Raw genomic sequence first — 23,920 nt, 5'->3', positions numbered from 1 at the left:
TATTCACAGCTTTTAAGCCTTTGTGCTTTCGGCAAGTAAACAAAAGCCCGGAAGTGAAATCGCAGGTTTCCGATTCAAGTAAGAAAAAGTAGCTATACAGAGTGGAAAATGTCAAGCGATAGCAATTAAAAAGAAAAAGAAACGGCAAAATTTGTGCCAAAAAAAAAAAACCAAAGCTAAATAAAATTTGGAAAAGAAAACTATGTAGAAATAGTTCAAAGAAATATTGAAAAAAAATGTGCGATTACAAGTAAAAGTTCAGTCAAAAGAAAACATTAAATGTGCGCAAGGAGGCGTGATGCGCCTACTTCATATTCACTACTAAAAACCTTGACATACATACAAGTAACAGGACCTCAACAAGTTTTTGTGCACCTTTTCGATGTTTCACTGACAATGACTTTTTTTAGGTGTTTTTTTTTTTCTTTTATGCACTGCACGTGCGCTGTTCTACGTACATAAAGCAAATGAGAAAAATTTGCAAACTATGTGCAAACACTGGTATGAATTTTATAAAATTTTTGAACAAAACGCATATAATCGCCGAATAAGTGAGGGCTCGTGATGGGTAAATGGTAAAGGTAATTGATATGCTAACATATGTATGTGATACAAATTTATTTGACGAAAGTTGTGTAAGATAATCATGCATCACTGCCAGAAGGTTTGATGGAAAAAAAACTGAGGCAGCGTATACTTGCTCTTGGGGTTCCATGCTCCTTGAGAACCGTTACCTTTTAATTTTTTTTATCGCTTTAGCTTTATATTTATTGACTTTGACCAATAATATTCAGTATGAAAGTCATATAAATATAAGCCGAACAATTTTGGAAAATATAGATACTTTTACAATAATATTTTTGGATCTGAAAGGTGTTTGGAAGTCCGAAGTACTTTGGGATCATGTCGGGGTTATCTCCACATCATTTCCAAATTGATTTCGGAAATATTCGAGATCATTCCGGCTATTTTTCAAGACCGTTATGGTACAGTTCCGGTATTGTATTCGGGATAGATATAGCTTTCGGGAAGATTTCAGTACCATCTCTTGAACATTTTGGGTTTGTTTTCAAGATAATTTCGGTACTTTTCCGGATAATCTTCAGATTATTTTCATATTGTTTGCATTATAATTTGGCGAATATTTTTTCAGGATATTTGCGGTATTATTTCCAGCAGTGTTTTCGAAATAATCGAGACTACATCGGAATTAATAATCTCCTTCTCCGCTGGTATACATTTACCAAGTCGTTACAACACTGAGCCGCAGTATATACAGCTGCGAGCAAAAAATAACACCGGCAATTCCTTTCAAATTTCTTTGTTTTTTTTTTATTTTCTATATTTTGTAAAAAATTTTAATATATTTTATAACCGCAGCCATCCAAACCTATCTCAAAAACGTTTTTGAAAAAACTCGAACGTCGAGAAATTTTTATGAAAATTTCGAACTTTTTATTTGGAGTTCTCTAATTTTTTTTTAAGTATGCAGTTTTGTAGCCCAATCAATTTTCCTACAAATTATTGGTCTATCGAAATTCCCATTGATTTTTAATAATAATTTTGCGAAGATGTTTTCATTTCTCCACCATAGGAAATGAGATACACACCCTTTAAAAAAATTTTGAAAAATCAATGCGAATTTCGAGAGTACTATAATTTATGCTTTGTTAGACTAAAATTGATTGGGCTACAAAACTTCATACTCAAAAAAGTTCCGAGAACCCCAAATAAAAAGTTTACATTTTTTTTTAATTTTCTCGAAAACGTTTTGAGATTGACTTGCTTAGTTTCAATTACAAAATTTATAGAAGCTTTTTCTTAAAATATCGTGAATAAAAATAAGAGAATTGATTGATCAAATTTAAAAAAATTGCTATTTCTTCGCTGGTGTAAATAAATGAAATATTTACAAATTTAAACCAATGAAATAATATGTATTTATTGTTCAGTGCCCACCTATCAATTTTAGGATCAAACAAAAATTCAAAATCCGAAGAGCAGGAAAAATAGAGAAGCACATATATTTCGCCAACTGCCTTTAAATGAACATATTGCGCAATTCTTAGTATAAAAAAATTTTAAAACCTCAAGACGTAAACAGTATTTATTGTAGTATTCTTATAAATATAGTTACATATTAATAAATATACTAAGAAATATACATATGTATGTATTAATTTTAATATTTATGTAATTAAAAACAACTCTCAAATAGTTTCCAAAGAAATATTTGCTTGTGGGTTTCACTTTTAAATTCATTTGTTTTAAAATTTTTCTTTTAACAAACATTGAATACGCACCCACTCATACCAAGATAATAATGTATTTCAAATTGAAATTAAATATATATGTAAATATAAATATAGATATTTTGGTGAGGACAGAGAGTAAGGCCAGAAAAATCTATTATTTTTCAACGGAAGATAATGACTTTATCATCATGAAGGTTTATTAACGGTAGAAATAAATTTGGTCGAATGTTTTTAAATTCCGGAATGTTTTCTTAATGTAAAAATTTTTCATTTCAAATCTATTACGACGCTTTTCAGTTTTCTGTTATATTCTTTGTCCCCGCCAAATACTGCATGCCTCATTTTGTAAATAAAAGTTAGTTGCATTCATAGCATTGCACATTTCATTGTAAACAAATGTAGTTTTTTGAGGAAATATTCAAAAATATTTTGTTCATCTAACAGCTCAATTATAGTAATTCGTTTCTAAGTGAGAACAGTAAATCACTTTCATCTTAGTAAGTAGTTTTATAGCGCTAAACATGACCTCATAAGGCGGTTATTTTCTCATATCATAAAATTAAAAAAAAAACCCAATATCTTGAATTACATTTGTTTATAATAAAACGTGTTTTATTTATGAATTATCACATCACTTCAGTATGTAAATAAGCACATTAATAGTTTTTGCTGGGCATCAATTTCATTTATTGTTTGCTACTTACAAATAATATACTAACCCTTTTATCTCATTTTTAAAAAAAAACAAGTAAGGAAGGCTAAGTTCGGGTGTAACCGAACATTACATACTCAGTTGAGAGCTATGGAGACAAAATAAGGAAAATCACCATGTAGGAAAATGAACCTAGGGTAACCCTGGAATGTGGTTGTATGACATGTGTATCAAATGGAAGGTATTAAAGAGTATTTTAAGAGAGAGTAGGCCATAGTTCTATGGATGGACGCCATTTAGGGATATCGCCATAAAGGTGGACCAGGGCTGACTCTAGAATGTGTTTGTACGATATGGGTATCAAATGAAAGGTGATAATGAGTATTTTAAAAGGGAATGGGCTTTAGTTCTATAGGTGAACACCTTTTCGAGAAATCCCCATAAAGGTGGACCAGGGGTGACTCTAGAATATGTTTGTACGATATGGGTATCAAATGAAAGCTGTTAATGAGTATTTTGAAAAGGAGTGATCCTTAGTTCCCTAGGTGGACGCCGTTTCGAGATATCGCCATAAAGGTGGACCAGGGGTGTCTCTAGTTGTACGATATGGGAATCAAATGAAAGGTGTTACTGAGCGTTTTAAGAGGGAGTGGGCATTAGGTCTATAGGTGAACACCTTTTCGAAATGTCGGCATTAGGGTGGCCAGGGGTGACTCTAGAATGTGTTTGTACGATATGGGTATCAAACGAAAGGTGTTACTGAGCATTTTAAGAGGGAGTGGGCATTAGGTCCATAGGTGGACGCCTTTTCGAGATATCGCCATTAGGGTGGGCCAGGGGTGACTCTGGAATGTGTTTGTACGATATGGGTATCAAATGAAAGGTGGTAATGAGTATTTTAAAAGGGAGCAATCCTTAGTTCTATAGGTGGACGCCTTTTCGAGATATCGCCATAAAGGTGGACCAAGGGTGACTCTAGAATGTTTTTACGATATGGGTATCAAACGAAAGGTGTTACTGAGCATTTTAAGAGGGAGTGGGCACTAGGTGTATGGTGGACGCCTTTTCGAGATATCGCCATTAGGGTGGGCCAGGGGTGACTCTAGAATGTTTGTACGATATGGGTATCAAACGAAAGGTGTTACTGAGCATTTTAAGAGAAAGTGGGCATTAGGTCTATAGGTGGGCGTCTTTTCGAGATATCGCCATTAGGGTGGGCCAGGGTGACTCTAGAATGTGTTTGTACGATATGGGTATCAAATGAAAGGTGGTAATGAGTATTTTAAAAGGGAGTAATCCTCAGTTCTATAGGTGGACGCCTTTTCGAGATATCGCCATAAAGGTTGACCAAGGGTGACTCTAGAATGTTTGTACGATATGGGTATCAAACGAAAGGTGTTACTGAGCATTTTAAGAGGGAGTGGGCATTAGGTCTATAGGTGGACGCCTTTTCGAGATATCGCCATTAGGGTGGGCCAGGGGTGACTCTAGAATGTTTGTACGATATGGGTATCAAACGAAAGGTGTTACTGAGCATTTTAAGAGGGAGTGGGCATTAGGTCTATAGGTGGACGCCTTTTCGAGATATCGCCATTAGGGTGGGCCAGGGGTGACTAGAATGTTTTTACGATATGGGTATCAAACGAAAGGTGTTACTGAGCATTTTAAGAGGGAGTGGGCATTAGGTCTATAGGTGCACGCCTTTTCGAGATATCGCCATTAGGATGGGCCAGGGTTAACTCTAGAATGTGTTTGTACGATATGGATATCAAATTAAAGGTATTGATGAGGGTTTTCAAAGCGAGTGGCCCTTAGATGTATATGTGAAGGCGTTCTCGCGATATCGACCAAATGTGGATCAGGTGATCCAGAAAATCATCTGTCGGGTACTGCTAATTTATTTATATATTCAATAACACTAACAGTATTCCTGCCAAGATTCCAAGGGCTGTTGATTTCGCCTTGTAGAACTTTTTCATTTTCTTCTACTTAATATGGTAGGTGTCACACCCATTTTACAAAGTTTTTTCCAAAGTTATATTTTGCGTCAATAAACCAATCCAGTTACCATGTTTCATCCCTTTTTTCGTATTTGGTATAGAATTATGGCATTTTTTTAATTTTTCGTAATTTTCGATATCGATAAAGTGGGCGTGGTTATGGTCGGATTTCGGCCATTTTTTATACCAAGATAAAGTGAGTTCAGATAAGTACGTGGGCTAAGTTTAGTAAAGATATATCGGTTTTTGCTCAAGTTATTGTGTTAACGGCCGAGCGGAAGGACAGACAGTGGACTGTGTATAAAAACTGGGCGTGGCTTCCACCGATTTCGCCCATTTTCACAGAGAACAGTTAACGTCATAGAATCTATGCTCCTACCAAATTTCAAAAGGATTGGTAAATTTTTGTTCGACTTATGGCATTAAAAGTATTCTAGACACACTAAATGAAAATGGGCGGAGCCACGCCCATTTTGAAATTTTCTTTTATTTTTGTATTTTGTTGCATCACATCATTACTGAAGTTGAATTTTGACTTAATTTACTTATATACAGTAAAGATATTAAATTTTTTGTTAAAATTTGAATTTAAAAAAAATTTTTTTTAAAAAGTGGGCGTAGGTAGGTAGGTTGAACTGGCCGGTCCATGAGGACCTCACATAGACTGATTGAGTCCGTAGTGTTACCAGAAGTTTGTTTTAACGACCAAACTGAAAAACCCTATCAAAAACCAGGACCTATGTTATAAAATAACTCCGTCCTCTTGGCAAATACTAGAAGCTTCCTAGGACTTAAGCCACTTGCTGATTCTAGATCTGACAGCTGTATCACTCCTAATAGCTGGAGTCTTAGCCTGGCAAGTGCAGGGCACGAGCACAGAACGTGCTCGATCGTTTCCTCCTCCAACCCGCACTTCCTACACCTGCTATCACTGACCAAGCCTAATTTAAAGGCATGTGACGCCAGAAGGCAGTGTCCAGTCAGAATACCCGTCATGAGTCTACAGTCCTCTCTTTTTAATGATAGAAGCAACTGTGTTAGTCTAAGGTTGTAAGACCTACACATAATCTTCGACACTTTACAGCCCCGCGCTTGAACCCACGCCTTTTCTGCTTGGTCGATCATGTGCACCTCTCGCCTTCGCTTAATCTCGCCCAATCTAATTGGGACGTCTACGGAGCAAGCTTCAAGGGATGCGCCCTTTTTAGCTAATTCGTCCGCTTTTTCATTCCCATCTATTCCCATATGCCCTGGGACCCAATATAGATGTATGCTTCTCCCTGTCCCGATTCTCTCCAGAGACTGCTTACACTCTAACACGCATTTAGATGCTGTGCTATGCGAGATTATTGCCTTAATTGCTGCTTGACTGTCAATATAAAAGTTAACACGGTTGCAGCTTAAGCTATTCTCTTCCAGGGTTTCTACTGCTTTGGTTACGGCTAATATTTCCGCTTGGAAAACGCTACAGTAATCCGGCAGCCTGTAGGATCTGCTTAATTCCAGATCAGCGCAGTATACCGCAGACCCTACTCCTTCCACTATTTTGGAACCATCGGTGTACACATGTATCGCCTCGTCCGCCATTTGCGCACCCTTGCGCCAACCGTCCACCTCTATTGTGGCCTTAAGATCTCCCTCAAAGTGCAGGTAGGGAATCATGTAGTCTGTTCGTCTTGTGACTGAGGACGCTATACTACTATGGCCATATGGTCGGCGCTCAAGCTGCCCCGAAGCATCGAGCCTGGTTGCGGTCGTTAACGCTTTGTTCTTTGCTACCAGGTCTACAGGTGGAATGTGCAGAATGGCATACAGTACAGCCGTCGGGGTTGTTTTCAGGGCTCCCGTAATGCAAAGCATCGATAGTCTGCATACCCCCTCTAATTTTTTGAGGTATGTTGTTTTTTGTGTGGCTTTCCACCAAACAAGAACTCCATAGTATAGAATAGGGCTTACAATCGCTGTAAAAACCCAATGAGAAAGAGAGGGCGATAGGCCCCACGTACACCCCAGCATTCTTTTACATGCATAGAGTGCCGTTGAGGCCTTCTTGACCCTCTCCTCCACGTTGAGCTTCCATGACAGCTTACTGTCTAGGATGATTCCTAGATATTTTGTGCAAGGTTTCTCCTGTAAGGTCACCGCTCCTAACTTAGGCCTGGTCCAATTTGGGACCTTGTACCTCTTTGTAAACAAGACCATATCCGTCTTCTCCGCATTGACTTTCAGCCCGACATTAGATGCCCAGGTATGAATATCCCGAAGCGCCCGATCCATCAAAGAACTAATCGTTGGAAGGCATTTTCCACTTATGACAATTGCAACGTCATCTGCGTAAGCCGTAAGTTTTACGGCTCCCTCATCGAATTGCCTGAGCAGTTGGTTGATGACCAGTCTCCACAGCAGAGGTGATAGCACCCCTCCCTGCGGCGTGCCCCTGTCCACTGATTTCGTGGCCTCGTACAATCCCCATTGTGATGTAATCTTCCTGCAATTTAACATGCAGCCGATCCATCTGATTAAGGCAGGATGTACTTTAATGTAATTAAGACCATCCATAATCGCCCATTTTGCAACATTATTGAAAGCCCCGGCAATGTCCAAGAAGACTCCTAGAGCATACTCCTTATATTCCAGGGATTTCTCTATGCTTATTACCACCCTATGCAATGCGGTGTCTACCGACTTGCCTTTGGTGTACGCATGCTGTGTTGTGGAGAGCAGCTTTTCATCCACGTTGGACTTTATGTACACATCTATCAGCCTCTCAAAGGTTTTGAGCAGAAATGATGTTAAGCTAATGGGTCTATAGTCTTTGGGATACACGTGACCGATCTTCCCCGCCTTTGGTAGAAAAGCTACACGAGCAGTTCTCCAAGAGTGCGGTACATGATTCAGTCTTATGTACCCATCGAATATTATTTGAAGCCATTCCACGACCGCCCTACTTGAGACTTGTAGCATGGCCGGGAATATACCATCTGGGCCCGGCGATTTAAACTTAGAAAACGTCTTCACTGCCCACTCGATCTTGGTATCGGTCACCAAGCCCGGCACCACTAGCTCCGTGATCGAAGTGTGAGTGATGTCTGCTGGTTCTTCTAAACCGTCTCCCGATGGGAAATGTGTATCGAGAAGAACCTCAAGGGATTCCTCACTATCACGTGACCATACCCCGTTCTCTTTCTTTATTAGTCCCTGGACTATGTTTCCCTTTGCTAGGACTTTTTTCCACCGTGCTGTTTCACTGGAGCACTCTATGTCCGTACAGAAACTTTTCCATGAGTTTCTCTTCGCCCTGGTAATTTCACGCTTGTAGATCCTCAGTAGATCCCTGTACTCGTCCCGACACGCTTCGCTTTCCGCGGTCTTTGCGAGTTTAAACATTTCTTTTACCTGTCTTCTTAGAAGACTCAGCTCATTGCTCCACCATGGCGGCTTTGCTTTTCCTCTGAATTTTCTTAGAGGGCAAGCTTTGTTATACGCAGTCATAAGCGTCCTTGTTAGGAATTCATTCGACTCCTCCAGTTCCTCTACATTAGCAACCTCTTTGGGTTGTCCCAGTTTCGTTTCTACATGTTTCTGGAATTTAGTCCAATTCGTTGCCCTAGGGTTTCTAAAGGTTCCTCCCTTCTCTACCCTCTTTAGTGGGATGCTGAAGCTTATATACGCATGGTCGGAGAAGGATGGTCTATCGAGAACCATCCAATCATACCTTGATATATCACGCTCGGAGCTCAATGTAATATCCAGAACATTGCTGGATATTGGACCAATGTATGTAGGAACATTTCCCCTGTTGGCTATCTGCAAATTGGTTTGCAGGATGTAACAAAATAGAGATTCGCCTCTCTCGTTCGTATCTGCTCCTCCCCACGGATTGTGGTGCGCATTTGCATCTGCGCCTATGACCAACCGCCCTTTGCGCCCTTCCTCCTGTACTAGCCTTTTGCACTCCATCGGTGGAACCTCCGCAGCATGGGCCATGTAGCAGGACGCCAGGATAAATGCCTGCTTATTCTTTTGCTCAACGGCCACCGCTACGAGATCCTCGGTGGTGTAATTAGGCAGCATATATGAATGCAGCTGTTTCCTTACCATTACTACAGCTCGCACCCGTCCTTCCGTTTGTGCGTAGTAAACGCCAAACCCGCGCGCGCTAAGTCCAGAAACCTTTCCTCCCGATGAGAGCCACGGCTCCTGGATCAGCGCCACGTCAAACGAACCCTCCTCAAGGGTTAGGAGGAGTTCGCTCGACGCCACTTTACTGTGTTGGAGGTTTATCTGTAGGACTCGCAGCACCATTGGGCTGTTTGTCCCCCTCCAGCACCTTCGTCTTGACGTCGTCGTCCTCCTCTTGCCCTTTTGGTTTAGAGTATTCGAGGCGCCCTTCAGCCCCTCGTGAATGTTGTGCCGTGTGTTCCTCTGTGCGAGTCACAGCACCATTTAGCGTTTGGTCCTCTTCTAGCACGTTCGTGGTGACGTCGGGGACCTCCACCTGTCTTTTTTCCCTTAGGCTTCTGAGGTCCTTTTCGACTTCGCCCACTTCCAGCGTGGTAGGATTTTTATCCTCGGGACTTCTTTTCCTGAGTCGCATGTAAATTTTGCCAGTGCCAAAGGACATTTTGCCAAGCTGCGTGTACAAAATATCCTCCGCCTGCTTGTTTATTTGGAAGATGTAGAACTGACCATCCTCGGTAGGCCGAGATACAGTAAGTACCTTCCAATCCTGTGTCTGTATGTTCGGATTCTGATTCTGCAGAAGTCGCAGTGTATCCTCCGACTTCATCACGCATGGTATCCATACCTTAACTTTTGGTACCGTGGGGATTTGCGCTTTATCCACCACCTCAAACCGCGCGTTCGTGCCTTGCCTTTGGAGGTTTGGAACGACTTCCTCCAGCCACCGCAAGCTCGCGATGTTGTCGCACGCTATCATCTTCACACCATTATACCATCCCCCCGAATCAACGGTTGGAAGGGGCTTACTTGGTTGTTCCCGCATCATCTTAAGCATTAAGCTAATAAGCTCCCTTTCCACAGATCTTCACCTTTCAGTAGTCATTTGTCCGAACGGACTGCTACGATCAACCAGCGCCACAGTCAGTGACTGCTTTGCCGCATCACTCATCTTCTCGGGAAAAGCAGGAGTCTTAGTGTTATCTCCCTTTGGAACCTCCGAGAACACCGGAGTCTTCGCGTTAACTCCCTTTAGCGCCTCCGAGAAAGCCGGAGTCTTAGCGTTATCTCCCTTTGGCTTATCTCCTACTTCCGTAGTTGGAACTTCCCTCTGACTGGCAGCTTTCGAGGTAGTTGCTACCTCGCTATTGGAACCCATCTGTCTTACAGCTTTGGGCCTACTTGTCTTGTCTATGCGACTGCCCTGCCTCGCGGCTCTAGGACTGGGTCCTTTCTGCCTCTTGAAAGCAGGCTTGTCGCCTTCTGCCGAACGTTGCCTCTTCATTCTGCCATTCGACGCTTCTTCCTCCTCGTACCGGTTGCAGAACCGAGGGTTTCTCGCAGCAAACCTTTTGAACTGCCTTCGACCTACTTCTACCGCTTCATCGGCCCATTCCAAGCGCTCGATCTCCACTTCTGTTGGGTCGACCACTGCTCCCAAGCGTTGTACAATTCTTAGTTCTGCACGGTACTGCGAGAGAGCTCTTTTACTTCCTCTGCTCCGTACCCTTCTCCACTCTTCTACTCCGTTTTCATTTGTGTGCTTCTCCAACACGGAGTTCATTGAATCAGCACTACTCTCGCTCCCCGAGTCCGACGCATCGCTTAATTCGTATTTGTCGTCCCTGGATTGCGACTCAGTCCTCCTCTTTACATCCTCCTTATTACGTTCAGGTAATGAGTTGTTCATCTTGGTCGTACGACCACCTGCCCGACAAGGCGGGCTCAGCGGTCCAGTATTATATACGGGGAAAGAACCGTCCGCCACAGCAGCGCCCCTTACTGCGGTAAGGCCATAAATACTTCCCGAGATGGCCCGGTATCGGGAAGGCTCCGTTCGAATACAGCCGAATTTATCCCCTGGCTGCAAATCGTCCAATAGGCACGGTCCGCATAACACCCTGGATTAGGGGTTGGCAGTTCTTGGTCACCGACATCCCGCCGCCCTCCTATGAGGCGAAACGGCGTAGATGTCAGTCCTAAACAGCTCCGCCTCATAGTCGGGCGCTATGGAGTTCGGCTAAGCCCTCACACCAACGACAAGGTGCCTACCCTAGTGAGGGAAAAAGTGGGCGTGTTCTTCATCCAATTTTGCTAATTTTTGTTTAGCACATATATAGTAATAGTAGTAACGTTCCTGCCAAATTTCATCATGATATCTTCAACGACTGCCAAATTACAGCTTGCAAAACTTTTAAATTACCTTCTTGTAAAAGTGGGCGGTGCCACGCCCATTGTCCAAAATCTTACTAATTTTCTATTCTGCGTCATAACGTCAACCCATCTACCAAGTTTCATCGCTTTAACCGCCTTTGGCAATGAATTATCGCATTTTTTCGGTTTTTCGAAATTTTCGATATCGAAAAAGTGGGCGTGGTTATAGTCCGATATCGTTCATTTTAAATAGCGATCTGAGATGAGTGCTCAGGAACCTACATACCAAATTTCATCAAGATACCTCAAAATTTACTCAAGTTATCGTGTTAACGGACGGACGGTCGGACGGACGGACGGACGGACGGACGGACGGACGGACATGGCTCAATCAAATTTTTTCTGGATCCTGATTATTTTGATATATGGAAGTCTATATCTATCTCGATTCCTTTATATATGTACAACCAACCGTTATCCAATCAAACTTAATATACTCTGTGAGCTCTGCTCAACTGAGTATAAAAATGTATCCAGAGAGTAAGTTGCACTCAAATATTTTAAGTCTCCAAAGTCCCTTCAGCTTCTCTTTTTGCTGAAAAAGTTGTTTAATTTTATAAAGTTTTTAAGCTTTTTTTAAACTAATACACACAAAAATAGATGGTATTTTTTGACTGCATTAACCCTTCACTCAAATTTGTCTTTGAGTTTCTCAGAGATTATTATTATTATCAATCTAAAACAGGCCAATCTCTCCTTGGCAAACCATACTGCAAGTACTGTTTGTTTTTGTAAAAAAATGTTTGTGTTGTGTTAATTGTTTTTCATCGATCTCACATTCATAAAAAAAAGAAAAAAATGTCATTGTACATTCAAATCATACATTTTTTAATTGTATGCGTGTATTTTTGTAATGTTTGTATGTACATATATATGTTGTATGTATTGAATGTTCCTTATGCCAAACTCACATGTATCTACATATTTACTATATCATATACATATAAATATCATTAAATAGTCAACTTAGTTATATACATATATCTAACACATTACCTATTCACAACAAACATAAACATTACATATTCACAAAAAAACAAAAGAAATATTTCAAATAAAAAATGAAAAGAAAAAAAATGTCACACAATTAAACCAAAAATCATCAAACTTTTTAATTATAATTTCTTTTATATTTTTTTTTTTTGTGCAAGCCCACAAATAAAAAACAAAATTTTGTAAGTTTTTTTTTCTTCAAAATTTAAACGAAAGAATTATTGGAAATTTCAGCTAATAATTAAAGACAAAAATTATAAAAATATTAAAATTAACCATAACTAAGATAATTAATGTTAAACAAAAAATAAATAAAAATCACTTGTCAGCAATCAAGCCGAACTACAACAATTTAAATTCTTTGGTTTACAGTCGATTTCGTGAATGGCGACGCCAAGAGTCCCCAGCACACGGTGGTCCATCCAATGTACGTGAGCTACAGCAGCATACCGACCTCGGCAAGCGCTAGCGCTACATTGCTCTCAAATAAACATCAAAATCAAAATAACCATCACCAAGCACTTAATAATAGTTACAATAACAACCACCACCAAATTCATATGCAGCAACAACAGCAACTGCAGCAACAATTTCATCAACAGCAAACAAATAATAATTTTAACAGTAACACATTTCTAATACACACAAACAGCATCAGCAACAACAACAGTCACAACCATAGTCATAGTCAAAGTCAAAGCAATAGTCGCAGTCGTAGCAATAGCCAAAGCGGTGTTGGTGTTGGTAGTGGCGCATTTAAAAAGTCACGTGGCGGCGGCGGTGGCTTCGATGGCAACAGCAACACATTCAACTCAAGTAAAACAAGTACGCTAACACGTATACTCTACAGTCCAAAAAGTAGCAATAAGATAAGCTCATCGACGAGTAATACCATTTTGGTGACAGATTTGTTGCAACGTCAACAATCGCTGCCACAAACTCATAGCGCAGCGGCGGCGCATGCAGCCCAACAGCATTACTATGACGATAGCACCGCCAAAGCAGATCAGCTATATACGAATAGTAACCGCCGACAGTTTAGAGCAAATGGTATAACATATCAGCAGCAACAACAACAATTTGTTGGCACGCCAAATTCATCATCGCGTGGCGACAATACAACTTCGTCGCTTTCTTACGCCTCGCTACAAAATTCTAATTTAAATTTATCACAAAGCGTGCGCGGCATTGGGCAGGCGGGTCTTATGGGTACGGGAAGTTTTAGTGTTGGTGGTGGTGGGTGTCATGGTGTAGGCACTCGAGGCTTGACGTCCGCTTCGTCACAAGCGACGCTCAGTCCGCTCAGCAATAGCCAGTTCAGTTTGAGTAGTAGCATAAACAATAATTTCAGCAATAACAGTGGCAACAATAAAACCAACAACAAGTCAAATAATCATACTAACTATGTGAATAACAATAATAATAATAACGGTAGTATAGGCAGCGGCGTTGGTGGTGGTCACTTCGCACGCATACACGCCAAACCCAAACCACCCAAATCAACGAGTTATAGTAGCTTCATTAATAATGGCAGCGCTGTTAATCTTAATGGCAATGCCGTCGCCGTCGGTAATGGTGGCTCCATGACCAATGTACACCGACCCGATATTAAGTATACACAAATGTCCAATGAGCGTTTGTCACGCAATCTCGAAGAAGGTTTTGAGGATGATAACTTTTCACTGCAAAATTTCAAAACCGATGATGGCATTACTTATGTGCCCTTCCAGAAGCCAACGCCTGGCGCGCTCTTTGTCGGACAAAATAATAATCCTTCCTATGTATCTTTAAATTCATTTGCTGGAGCACAGATGTCGCCCAACAACAACAACACCACTAGTCCCAATACATTGAATAATAACAACAATGCACTGCCGCATTTTGCACGCAGTATTTCACAGATAGCGCCACCACCACCACTTACTCCTCCGCCACGCGAGAGCGGTGAAATACTTTTAGAGCGTGGCGCCATACTGCAACCCGCCTACAATTACCAACCGCTGCTACCAGCGCAGATGACGCAACAGCAAAGGCAGCAACATGCGCAAGCGCAGTCACAACCACAGCAACTATTGAATCCTGCCAATCGCTTTCTTTATCAACAGAACGGCCTTCCATTCCATCCGGCATATAATAAACCCATTCCAGTGCCACCGCCGGTGCCCACGCATACATCGCCGCCGGCAACATATCAACACATGAGTCCATCCGCCAAGCAACCGCCACGGCCGACAAACATTCCATTACCTACAATACCACCATATTCATTCAATACACCCATTTCTCCTTCAGAGGTTACACCGCCGCCACCTCCAGCGCCACGTCCTCACATATTCCAACCACGCTCCGGCCATGCGCCCTATCCAGATCTCTCACCTGAGGTGACCGAAAAATATGCCATGCCTACACAATACATACCACGTTCACCAATAGCTTCGCGTATTGCGCGGCGCCAGCGTCAACAGCAGCAGCAACAACAACAATCGCATAGTAATGTTAATAATAACCAACAGACAGCGCAACCGGCGACGCATCAAGTAAATACGTCAGCCAATTTTTGTGATCAAGTGCGTGATGCGCCGCCAGGTTATATAGTAGATGCGGGCTTCAGCCTTGTACGCGCCAAAAGTTATGATCGATTAGCCTCGGTCACCTCGTCATCATCGGCCAATAACGGATCGGTGCGACGCTTTGATAAAAGTGGTGAGGCAAAATCACAAAAGACGCCTATAAATGCCGAAGCGGCGCCACATGTAAATCGGCGTAGCTGTCGACGTGATACTGCCGGTCGTGCGCGTCCACGTTCCTACTGTAATTCGATGTCTGGTGGTGAAGGTGTGATACGCGGTAGTTTGGTGTATGGTGCGAGCGGTAGTAAATGATCGTACGCGATATTGAAGTAACCTGTAGGGTTAGGTTTGCAAAGTCGCCAGAGGCCGCACAGGTCTATTTATCTTCTCTCACAAAAACGTACTAATCGGCAAGTTTAGTTGAGGCGCTTAAACATGAATGTGATATCATATCATTGTATCGCAGCATCACTTGATGCGCAAATATGGGTGATGTGTGTCTTTGCTAGCGCTGTCTTTTATAAATTATAGTAAACTGCTATATAGGTGGCTAAGGAAACGCCCTCGCTAGCAGCTTCTATCTACTGCTGGATGTCATATCAAACTGATAGTGCAGACGTTTGTATAGCGGCTTATATAGTAGTTTGCGGTGACATCTAAGAGTAGATAGCAGCACAGTTCAAGGATTTATTGAAACTTATTTTCGCAGCTGATTGTTTTGCTTTGGGAACTGTGATTATGGCTATCTCAATAATATAAGGAAAAGTGAATGTGAACTACGATCATATTGTTCTTATTTCACATTTTAGTCAGTCACGGATAAAAGTCATGGCCACTGCTAGTATAAATTAAATGTCCACTTTCAGTCTCTTCGCACCCTTTTCTTGTATTAGTGGTCTTGAGTGAACATGAAATATTAAGCTAATAAACTTAGGAAAACAAGTTAGTTAGAAATAGATCCTAGTGATTTAAAATGCTAGGTTCAATGAAGAGGGGCGCGTAATTCTTGCAACGCAGATTGTAATTCCTTATGAAAAGTTTTAAACGTTTCTGCTATATACCCCTTACATTTAAAATTTGACTTCGCGATCTTCGACATGTTAGCAAAATCTGTGCAATCGCTAAAAATAGGAAGTTTCTCATTTACAGTACCTATTATGGCATGTTTCGTATCTAGACCAGTGATTACCATATTGCGTTTCTGAACTCACTAATGAATAGGTTAACCTTTCACAGTCAATGTCACTGTTATCCTACGCTTACTGTGAAGCAATCAGCATAGCAAGAAACACAGAGAGAGGAAAATCAGCAAATTTTACTGTAAAGGGTCAGTTATACTTACAGTGCATTGCATGACAAAACCGTAATGAAACAGTAAATGAGAATCAAAATTCAACTGACTTCCATGCAATGCACTGCGTAGTCTATTCAAGTACACGCAAAACTCATTGAACAGATATTGTTTGTGAGAGCAATGTTGCTGTGCCCTGCTATGCTATGTAAGTATAACTGACCCTTAAAGTGACTGCGACGTGCCAACGCTTATATAAGAAATTGATGTGTTGTTTTTCTTATCAGTATTTACAAACATTTTTCGTTTCATAACTTTTAATCTATCCACACTGTCAAATATTGCACTTCCGGTCTCTCCAAAGTCACTGAAGAGTGCCAATATTCCTGAACAGCTCCTTTAGTTTCAAAGAAGTATCATATCATCTCAGTTAATATCCTTAATAGTGACATTCAGACATGTGCAGTGAAGTAGCAGCTACAACCGCTATTTAATGAGAATAAACAAAGAAAATTACAACAAAAAGTGCTGAACACTGAAGTCGACCCAATAGCTTGCACTGTGTGTTGAAAGTCCTTCACAGAAGCGCTCTTTTTGTTGCTCATATTTGTTCTCGCAGGTGCTTCATATCTGCGCCTGTTTCTTTTAGTTATTATTACTACCACTCATTTCTCAGTTTTCGTAATTTCTTATATCATGGAACTCAGCTGAAATTCACTTATCAAAGAAATGCTCACTTATAAGTCATACTTCATTACTTAAAGTTGGCTTCTATTGCGTAACTTTATTTTATAAATTTTATTTTAATTTTTTTAGACTTATTGATTGATTCTTTAGTTGCGGCAAAGTGGTGGTGATAAAGTCTGGATAGTCCTCAAATCTCTCGGTTGGTTATTCGTGGCGTACAATATCTCTTATCCAATTCATACACATGCACGTTTTTTAATTTCTTTTGGTCAGCTCACTTTCGCTCCTTTGCGTTTATTTTTTTACGATTTAGGCGGAATGCTTAATTGCTTAAGCTGATGTTGCTGTTGCTACTAATTTGCGATGTGATGTGATGTTGCTGCAACATGCTGCTAAGAGAAATTGCAATATCAAACGTCCTAAAAAATTGATGTATGTGTATACTAATGTTTGAATTTTATGCAATTTGAAGCAAGTACACGTAGAACACAATAAGATGACAACTCTTAATGGCATGACAGAAATTGCAACAAAAAAAAATATCGCAAAAGATATTTATGTTGTGTACTAAAAATTTGTTTAATATATAATAAGCAAAAGAATTTTATATTTGGTGTTGTTAGTTTGTGTATTAAAAACTATTTTGTTAACCTCCACAACTACATACTTAAAAGTACATACTAAGTATATAAACACTTATACGTACATTATACACGTATTTGTATTTGTATTGTAAATTGACAATGTAATACCTTATTGTATTATTTGACGAATCACATATAAACATGACCACATATTTATTTACTTACTTCTATGTCAATGTAAATAATCGATATATTATATTCCCCTACGTATAGAAAATAATTTTTGGTTTAAAAAAATCTTTTTTTTTTGAATCAGAGTTGGGCATCTTTATTATAAAATTTAAATAACAAGGAAACAATTCATATTAACACTTTGACACCACACCATTAATCATTTCGTAATTTTCTGTTACGAGGAAAAGAAAGAAAGTTACAACCTTATGTTGTCTTCGGTGAAATAAAGGTGGAAGCAGAAAGGGTGTCATTTCAATTTGTTTGTTAGGAGTTAATCCTTTTATAAAAATCCATGATCCCTTGCGACACTCGTAATCTTTAAGTTAAATAAACAACTGTTCAGATGGGTGAGACCATTTCAGAAAAATAATATGATTGATCTGTTCCACACATTTTTTTTATTAAGAATAGCAAAATGTGTATAAGAACGATTCATAGTTATTTCTTGTAAATTCTGGTCTGCAAATAAACACATATTGGCATCGTGCTATATTCAGTTGCCACAAGGTATGACGAAATGTTGTTCCAAATTAAAAAGATAAAAAATGCGCACGTTTGAAATATTTTGCCCAGCTCTGTATCATTTTATATGCTTTTAAAAGCTCACAAACCTGGCATCAAAAAAAAAAAACAGAAATTGATAAACAAGTAGCTTAGCTGAACTGAAACCTTAATATATTCAAGTGCAAAAGACCTGCTTTAGCAACATGTGTCAATAAAAAGAATATTGCTAGTAGCACAAACGTTTTTTTAAAAAGGTGTTGGAATGTGAATCGCAATATGTACATTAATTTTAGCAAAAAAATATAGTGAAATGAAAAAGTTAGGCTATTTATAGGCAAAATAAAAAACTAACAAGAAATTGACAACTAAAATACGAAAAATGAGATACATGGCTCAATTATATGGTTGGCTCATCTCATCAGCTGATTTTATTTTTTCATTTCACTGGTATAGGGATTGTCAAAAGGAGATGGCAAACGCAAAATATAACCAACACAAAAATAGTTTCACATCACTTAAAGTAATTTGTTTTTAGTAAATCCATCTAATTTATTTTCCCACAACACACAAGAATTGCAAATCTTTATGTTTTCTTTCCATTCTATCGCCTAAGAGATGAGCCAACCATATAGTTGAACCATGATATGAGAAAAGAAGAATGACAATAGAGTTTAATTTGAACTGAAACTAAAAATGACAAATCGAAAACAGAATGTTAAAGGGACGTCACAAAGGTGACAAATTAGAAAAGGCATAATAAAAAGCAGCAAATGCCAAACCTGACAACAAATTACGAAAAAAAAATACAACTAAGGCGTGAAAAGTGAGTTACAAGAAAAAAAATTACGGCAACGATAAAACTAAAATGGTAAACTGAAATTGCAAATGACTTTGGAAGAGCTAAAATTAGGATTAGAAGTGATAAATCACAGTAATAAGTGACAATGGCAGACGATCTACGATACATGATAAGAAGTAATTGTAAATTATAACGACAAATAGCTATGATACTAAAGACAGCTGCAAGCTAAATCAGTTAAAAATTTATTGAAACTGCGGCTGTGGCAAAGGAGACATTTTTCTGAAAAATCCAATTTTTTAACAGAATTGTTTATACTTGTTTTTTTTTTTATATTTTTTTGATCTAAGTTTTTTTTTTGTCTAAACGTGGATTTTTATTTGAAAAGGAAGTTTTCTATACCAAGAAAATTTCTAAATTCGATTATATGTGACATATATTCTTTTGTTATGAATTTGATCTCGAGCTTCTTTGTGACATAAGACCCCAAAAGCAGTGTTTTTTACTTAAATATTTTGAAAATTTGAAAAGTTAATAAAAATAAATTCAACTTTTGATTTACCAGTGCTAAAAGATGAAAATAAAATGACTTCATAATAACCTTACGTTTTTATATTATATATACTTATTTTTTCCAATTCAAAGAACAAATATTAGGAAGTTTTAAGTTAGTTTTTGTTTCAAAAATAAATTCCTCGTATATAAAAAAAACAAAAACAAATAAATAACCAGGAAAAAACAGGAATGACAGCAAACCTCTACGGGAAACCGCTAAAAATCACAGGAAAAGAAAATGCAGTCTTTTGAACTTTGCTTGAAAAAGAAAATCGTTTGTAAGAAACTTTCTTTTTATTTAATCAATTTTTTTCTTCAAAACTATATGTATATATTTTTTTAGTTAATCAAGGACAGTTGACAAAAGGTTAAATATATATAATATAAATTGTAATAAGAAAATAAAATAAAACTTTTCCATAGATAAAAATTTGTTTCTAAACGTATACATTTCAATTTACAATAAAAACTAAACACTTCATATTAGTTTTTTTTTATATTTTTAAGTTAAACTACATGTACTTTAAATCTGAAAATTCTTTGCTAAAAAAATTGTTTGATAACTAGTAAAAATTGTTTTCTTGTAATAATATTCGAGCTCAGTTTTGAAATGAAAGAATCCAATATTGCCTTTTTGGAATTTATTTTGGAACGCAATTACTTTTTATATCCTCAAAAAATGCCATATATAAAATTATTTTAGATTGTAATTTGATGTGTTCTATATACAAGCCAATCAAAACAAAATTAAAAAAAAATTTTGTAAAAACTTAAATTTTTTGTACAAAATTCATAGTTTTTTATAGTCAAAATTTCTTCTTTTTTTTTGAAAAAGAAGATAAAAAATTTAGATTTTTACAAAACTTTAAAGCTTTATTAATACAGAAATTTTCATTGCCAAGAATTACTGTTGAATATTTGTTTTCTTATTTGGGGGAAAGACTTAATTTCATGCCATATTTCTTCTTTGACTGTTTTATTCGTTATTGTTCTAGTGTTTCTTTTGGCGTTGCTTTTGTTTTTCCACTCTGAAGTTTAAAAATTTAATTTTGTTTTTATATAACATTGTGATTTCGAAATCGAGCTTAAATCCTTATAATTATAGTTATAATTATAACTATTAAAGTAATTTTTGTTTTATTCAAATTTGAATCACGCAGAACTAAATAGTTTTGGTATGAATTGCGATAGGATTTGTGGAAACTGGAATAATAATAAAGATTGCCTTTTAGGTAAAACGTAAGTATGTAGAAACGTTTTACAGACAGACATAAAAAAACTAAATAGTAAGAATATTAAAAAAATTTATATACATATATTATGTAACGTAAATAAACTTGAACTATGCCGAGCCTCTCAACCGATTACACTTGTATGAGTAAAAGCAAATTAAAGCAAGTAGAATCGTATTTATAAAGTTTTTTTAGAACGACTAACATAAAAAATATATAACAACGAAATAAAAAAAAATGTATAAGAAGAAAAAAAATGTAATAAGAAAGAGTATAAAAAATTAAATAATGTTCATTTAGGAGACTTGTAATAGTGTCAATAGAACTAATGTCTATTAACATTAATTCGTTTTTGAAAGAGCATTAATGTCAATGGCATTAATTCCAAAACCGAAAGGTGAAGACCATTTCACTCCGCCCATGAAAAAAAAGGAGCTGGGAGATAAAATACTGTCAATTGCGTTTTGGTTGTTAGACTGTCCAGATCTGGCATTGAGTCGGCCAAATTTATATTTTTTGTATCTCTTTAATCTCTAAAAAACGCCGCTGCAAAAATATGGTATAAATAAATGCGCGATTTTTGATTCCAAATTTTCGTTTCATATTATAATACGAGATATTTATTAGCATTAATTTCCACAACATACAAAATATTGGGAATGGTGTTATTTTTTAACTTTGTAAACTAATTCGAAAAAATATTTTTATTTTAATAACTAAGTCTTTTAAATCTAATCGTAATAGACAACCAATGTGTGGCATCAAAATTTGTGCGACTTTTATTCATAGGTTTGGTGGTGGTATCCATAAAAACTTCTGAAATGAATTCCCTTTGTAAAGAGAATTAATGTTAACGGCGAGAAATGTTGATTACACATTAATTCTCTTTTGTAAAGATTCAAATATTACTCTGAAATTAATTCTTTTTCGGATTTGGAATCAATGGCATTGAATTAGTTTTCTTTCAAACACGAATTAGTTTCAATTGACGCTAGTGCCACTGACACTTTTAAACGTCAACGTTCTTTTAATTTCAACTGTGATATAAAGATGAAAGTTGGAGCATACAAAAGTGAATAGAGATGAAAAAATTTAAATAAACAATACTTAGGTAGTAAAAAAGAGAAGAGAAACCGGTAAAACGAAGTTACAAATATTTTGCATAGTAAAATAATTCTTATGTAAATTTATTTACACGCGACTGTAGTATTGTGTGCTACTTAGAATGCAAATTAAACAAAAAAAAAAAAAAAAAAACGAATCGAATGCGTTGCGGCAGCCTGCGCCAAATTACTGGCCGCGCATATTAGGCGAGGAAGGAAAAATAAAAACAAAGAAATAAAAATTAACTGAATAAAAAAATACGTGCGAAGTAAAAAATATTTTATAACCTAGCGTTATGATACGATTGCGCCTAGTGTGAACGCTGTTTAATATTAAAAGTCGTTCAAAATACTGTAAAAAAGAGAGAGAATCAAAATTGTTTATTAGCAGTTACTAAATAAATAAATAATAGTATTGAAAAATGGTATATTGATATGAACTAAAATTTGAAATTATTTGTAGTTGCCTTTCTGCATAACAATAATTGCTCTTATATAAAAGTAAAGAGAACAAACTAGATATTAAGTAAAGAGTAAAAAAAAACTGAAGTTTAAATAAAAACATATTTAAAATAATACATATATAAAAATTAGCTAAGACAGTTACAGTTAAAGTCACAAAACTCAAACAATTAAAAGCACGAAAAGTTTTTTATTTTTGAAATTGCAAAATTTGTAAAGGCTACCGGCAAATTTGCATAGAAAGTATTAAACAAATTTCCGGCATACCAGTTGGTTTCGTTAGACTGTGCAACTTATCATCGTCACTGTGTCGTATACCTAAAAAGCCCTCTTAAAAATACATAATAAAATTTGTTTTTTTTTTAGCTTAGCCTTATTATTGGCATATCAACTAGATTTGTAAAAACAATTTTAGGCATTAATTAAAATATATACGAACTTAACTATTAAACGTTGCTGTAAAACTAAAAACGACACGAAAACGAAACACATTTATGCAAAAACAAATCAAAGAAACGTTTTGAACAAAATAAAATAAAATTGGTACATTATAAGTTTAAAATTGGTACATTTATGTAGAATATACGAAAAGTATAACACAAATAGTTACATAACAAAGAAACAATGTTTAAAATAAATGTTTTCTTTATTTTCAAACTGTAAATGTAAACAAAGAAATGTGTAGTTTTTCATATTCCCTTTAAGGTAAATAAATAGAAATAATTCGCTGTATTGGAATGTAGAGATTGTGACTAGACCAAACGACCAGACATGGCGAAAAATTTATTTAGAAAAAGTGGAAGTGTGGTTCCGCAGTTGAAGGAAACGTTCCACAAAAGCACTGCTAAAAATATGGTTTTCCCGTATTTCTTCGTATAGTCCGAATCTGATCTCAAAAATTTTAGCCTTTTCCCAGTGTTCAAGATAATTCTTTTTAAGTGAGAAGTTTTTATTTGTGAGCTTAAATGCTGCCCCTAACGATTGGGTACAGTTTTTGATACATTTAAAGGCTTAACGGAGAAAATTTCTAGTGCGCAAAACCCCTTTCCAATTGCTTGAAGGTTTCGAACTATAACTCCTTTAATTTTGAGTATTAATTATTTCCAATGTAAAAAGACATTTTGCAGAACTCACTGGTTTGCATTCGTTCTAAAATTACCAAAATATTCACGATATAAAATCACACCGAAAATATGAGCACTGCAGCGTATGGACACGTATAACAGAAAACAAATTGTTTCCTTTTTGTTCTTGGACTCTTGTAGGTGATATGTTATCGTGTTCTTTTGGAAAACAAAATGGAATAACAGTTTAGTTTAGCATCATAGATGAAATGATGAAGTTTAACATTTTATTGTGGTAAGTTTTAGTTTTCGAAAAAATTGCAAGTTCGAGAAGTGTTCAAAAATATGAAAATTTGAAAAATCGCAAAGTTCATGAAGATTATGAAAATCGCGAAATGTGTGCGTTAAAAGTCTATCTTTGTTTTTTGAAGAAAATCTAAAACATACTGCGAAAAACAATGTTCAAAATCAATGCGAGTTTTGAAAGCTTCCTGACTCTTACTTCGTGGTGGTAAAGCAAAACTACAAACTTTACAAGTTTC

At 37.2% G+C, this 23,920-nt stretch overlaps 1 protein-coding gene across 21 annotated transcripts in view; it reads left to right on the top strand.

Annotated features, from left to right (window-relative positions):
* NKAIN (Sodium/potassium-transporting ATPase subunit beta-1-interacting protein) overlaps nucleotides 1-23,920 on the top strand; it is a 270,678-nt gene that overhangs the window by 242,344 nt on the left and 4,414 nt on the right. For 15 of the 21 annotated variants that reach the window (XM_067774104.1, XM_067774102.1, XM_067774101.1 and 12 more), the window contains one exon: nucleotides 12,666-22,229. The exons of 1 other annotated variant lie outside the window; for it this stretch is intronic. In XM_067774104.1, the coding sequence (XP_067630205.1) occupies nucleotides 12,666-15,175 (2,510 nt within the window). In that variant the 3' untranslated portion in view covers nucleotides 15,176-22,229. Of the gene's footprint in view, nucleotides 1-12,665; nucleotides 22,230-23,920 lie in introns of those variants that run through there. 5 more of the 21 variants (XR_010951165.1, XM_067774111.1, XR_010951164.1 and 2 more) reach the window with 5 other exon arrangements.

This window comes from Eurosta solidaginis, chromosome 3, assembly GCF_040869045.1.
Source record: "Eurosta solidaginis isolate ZX-2024a chromosome 3, ASM4086904v1, whole genome shotgun sequence".
NCBI lineage: Eukaryota > Metazoa > Arthropoda > Insecta > Diptera > Tephritidae > Eurosta > Eurosta solidaginis.
The sequence above is the reverse complement of the archived record's forward strand: the minus strand, read 5'-3'. Positions and strand labels throughout refer to the sequence as shown.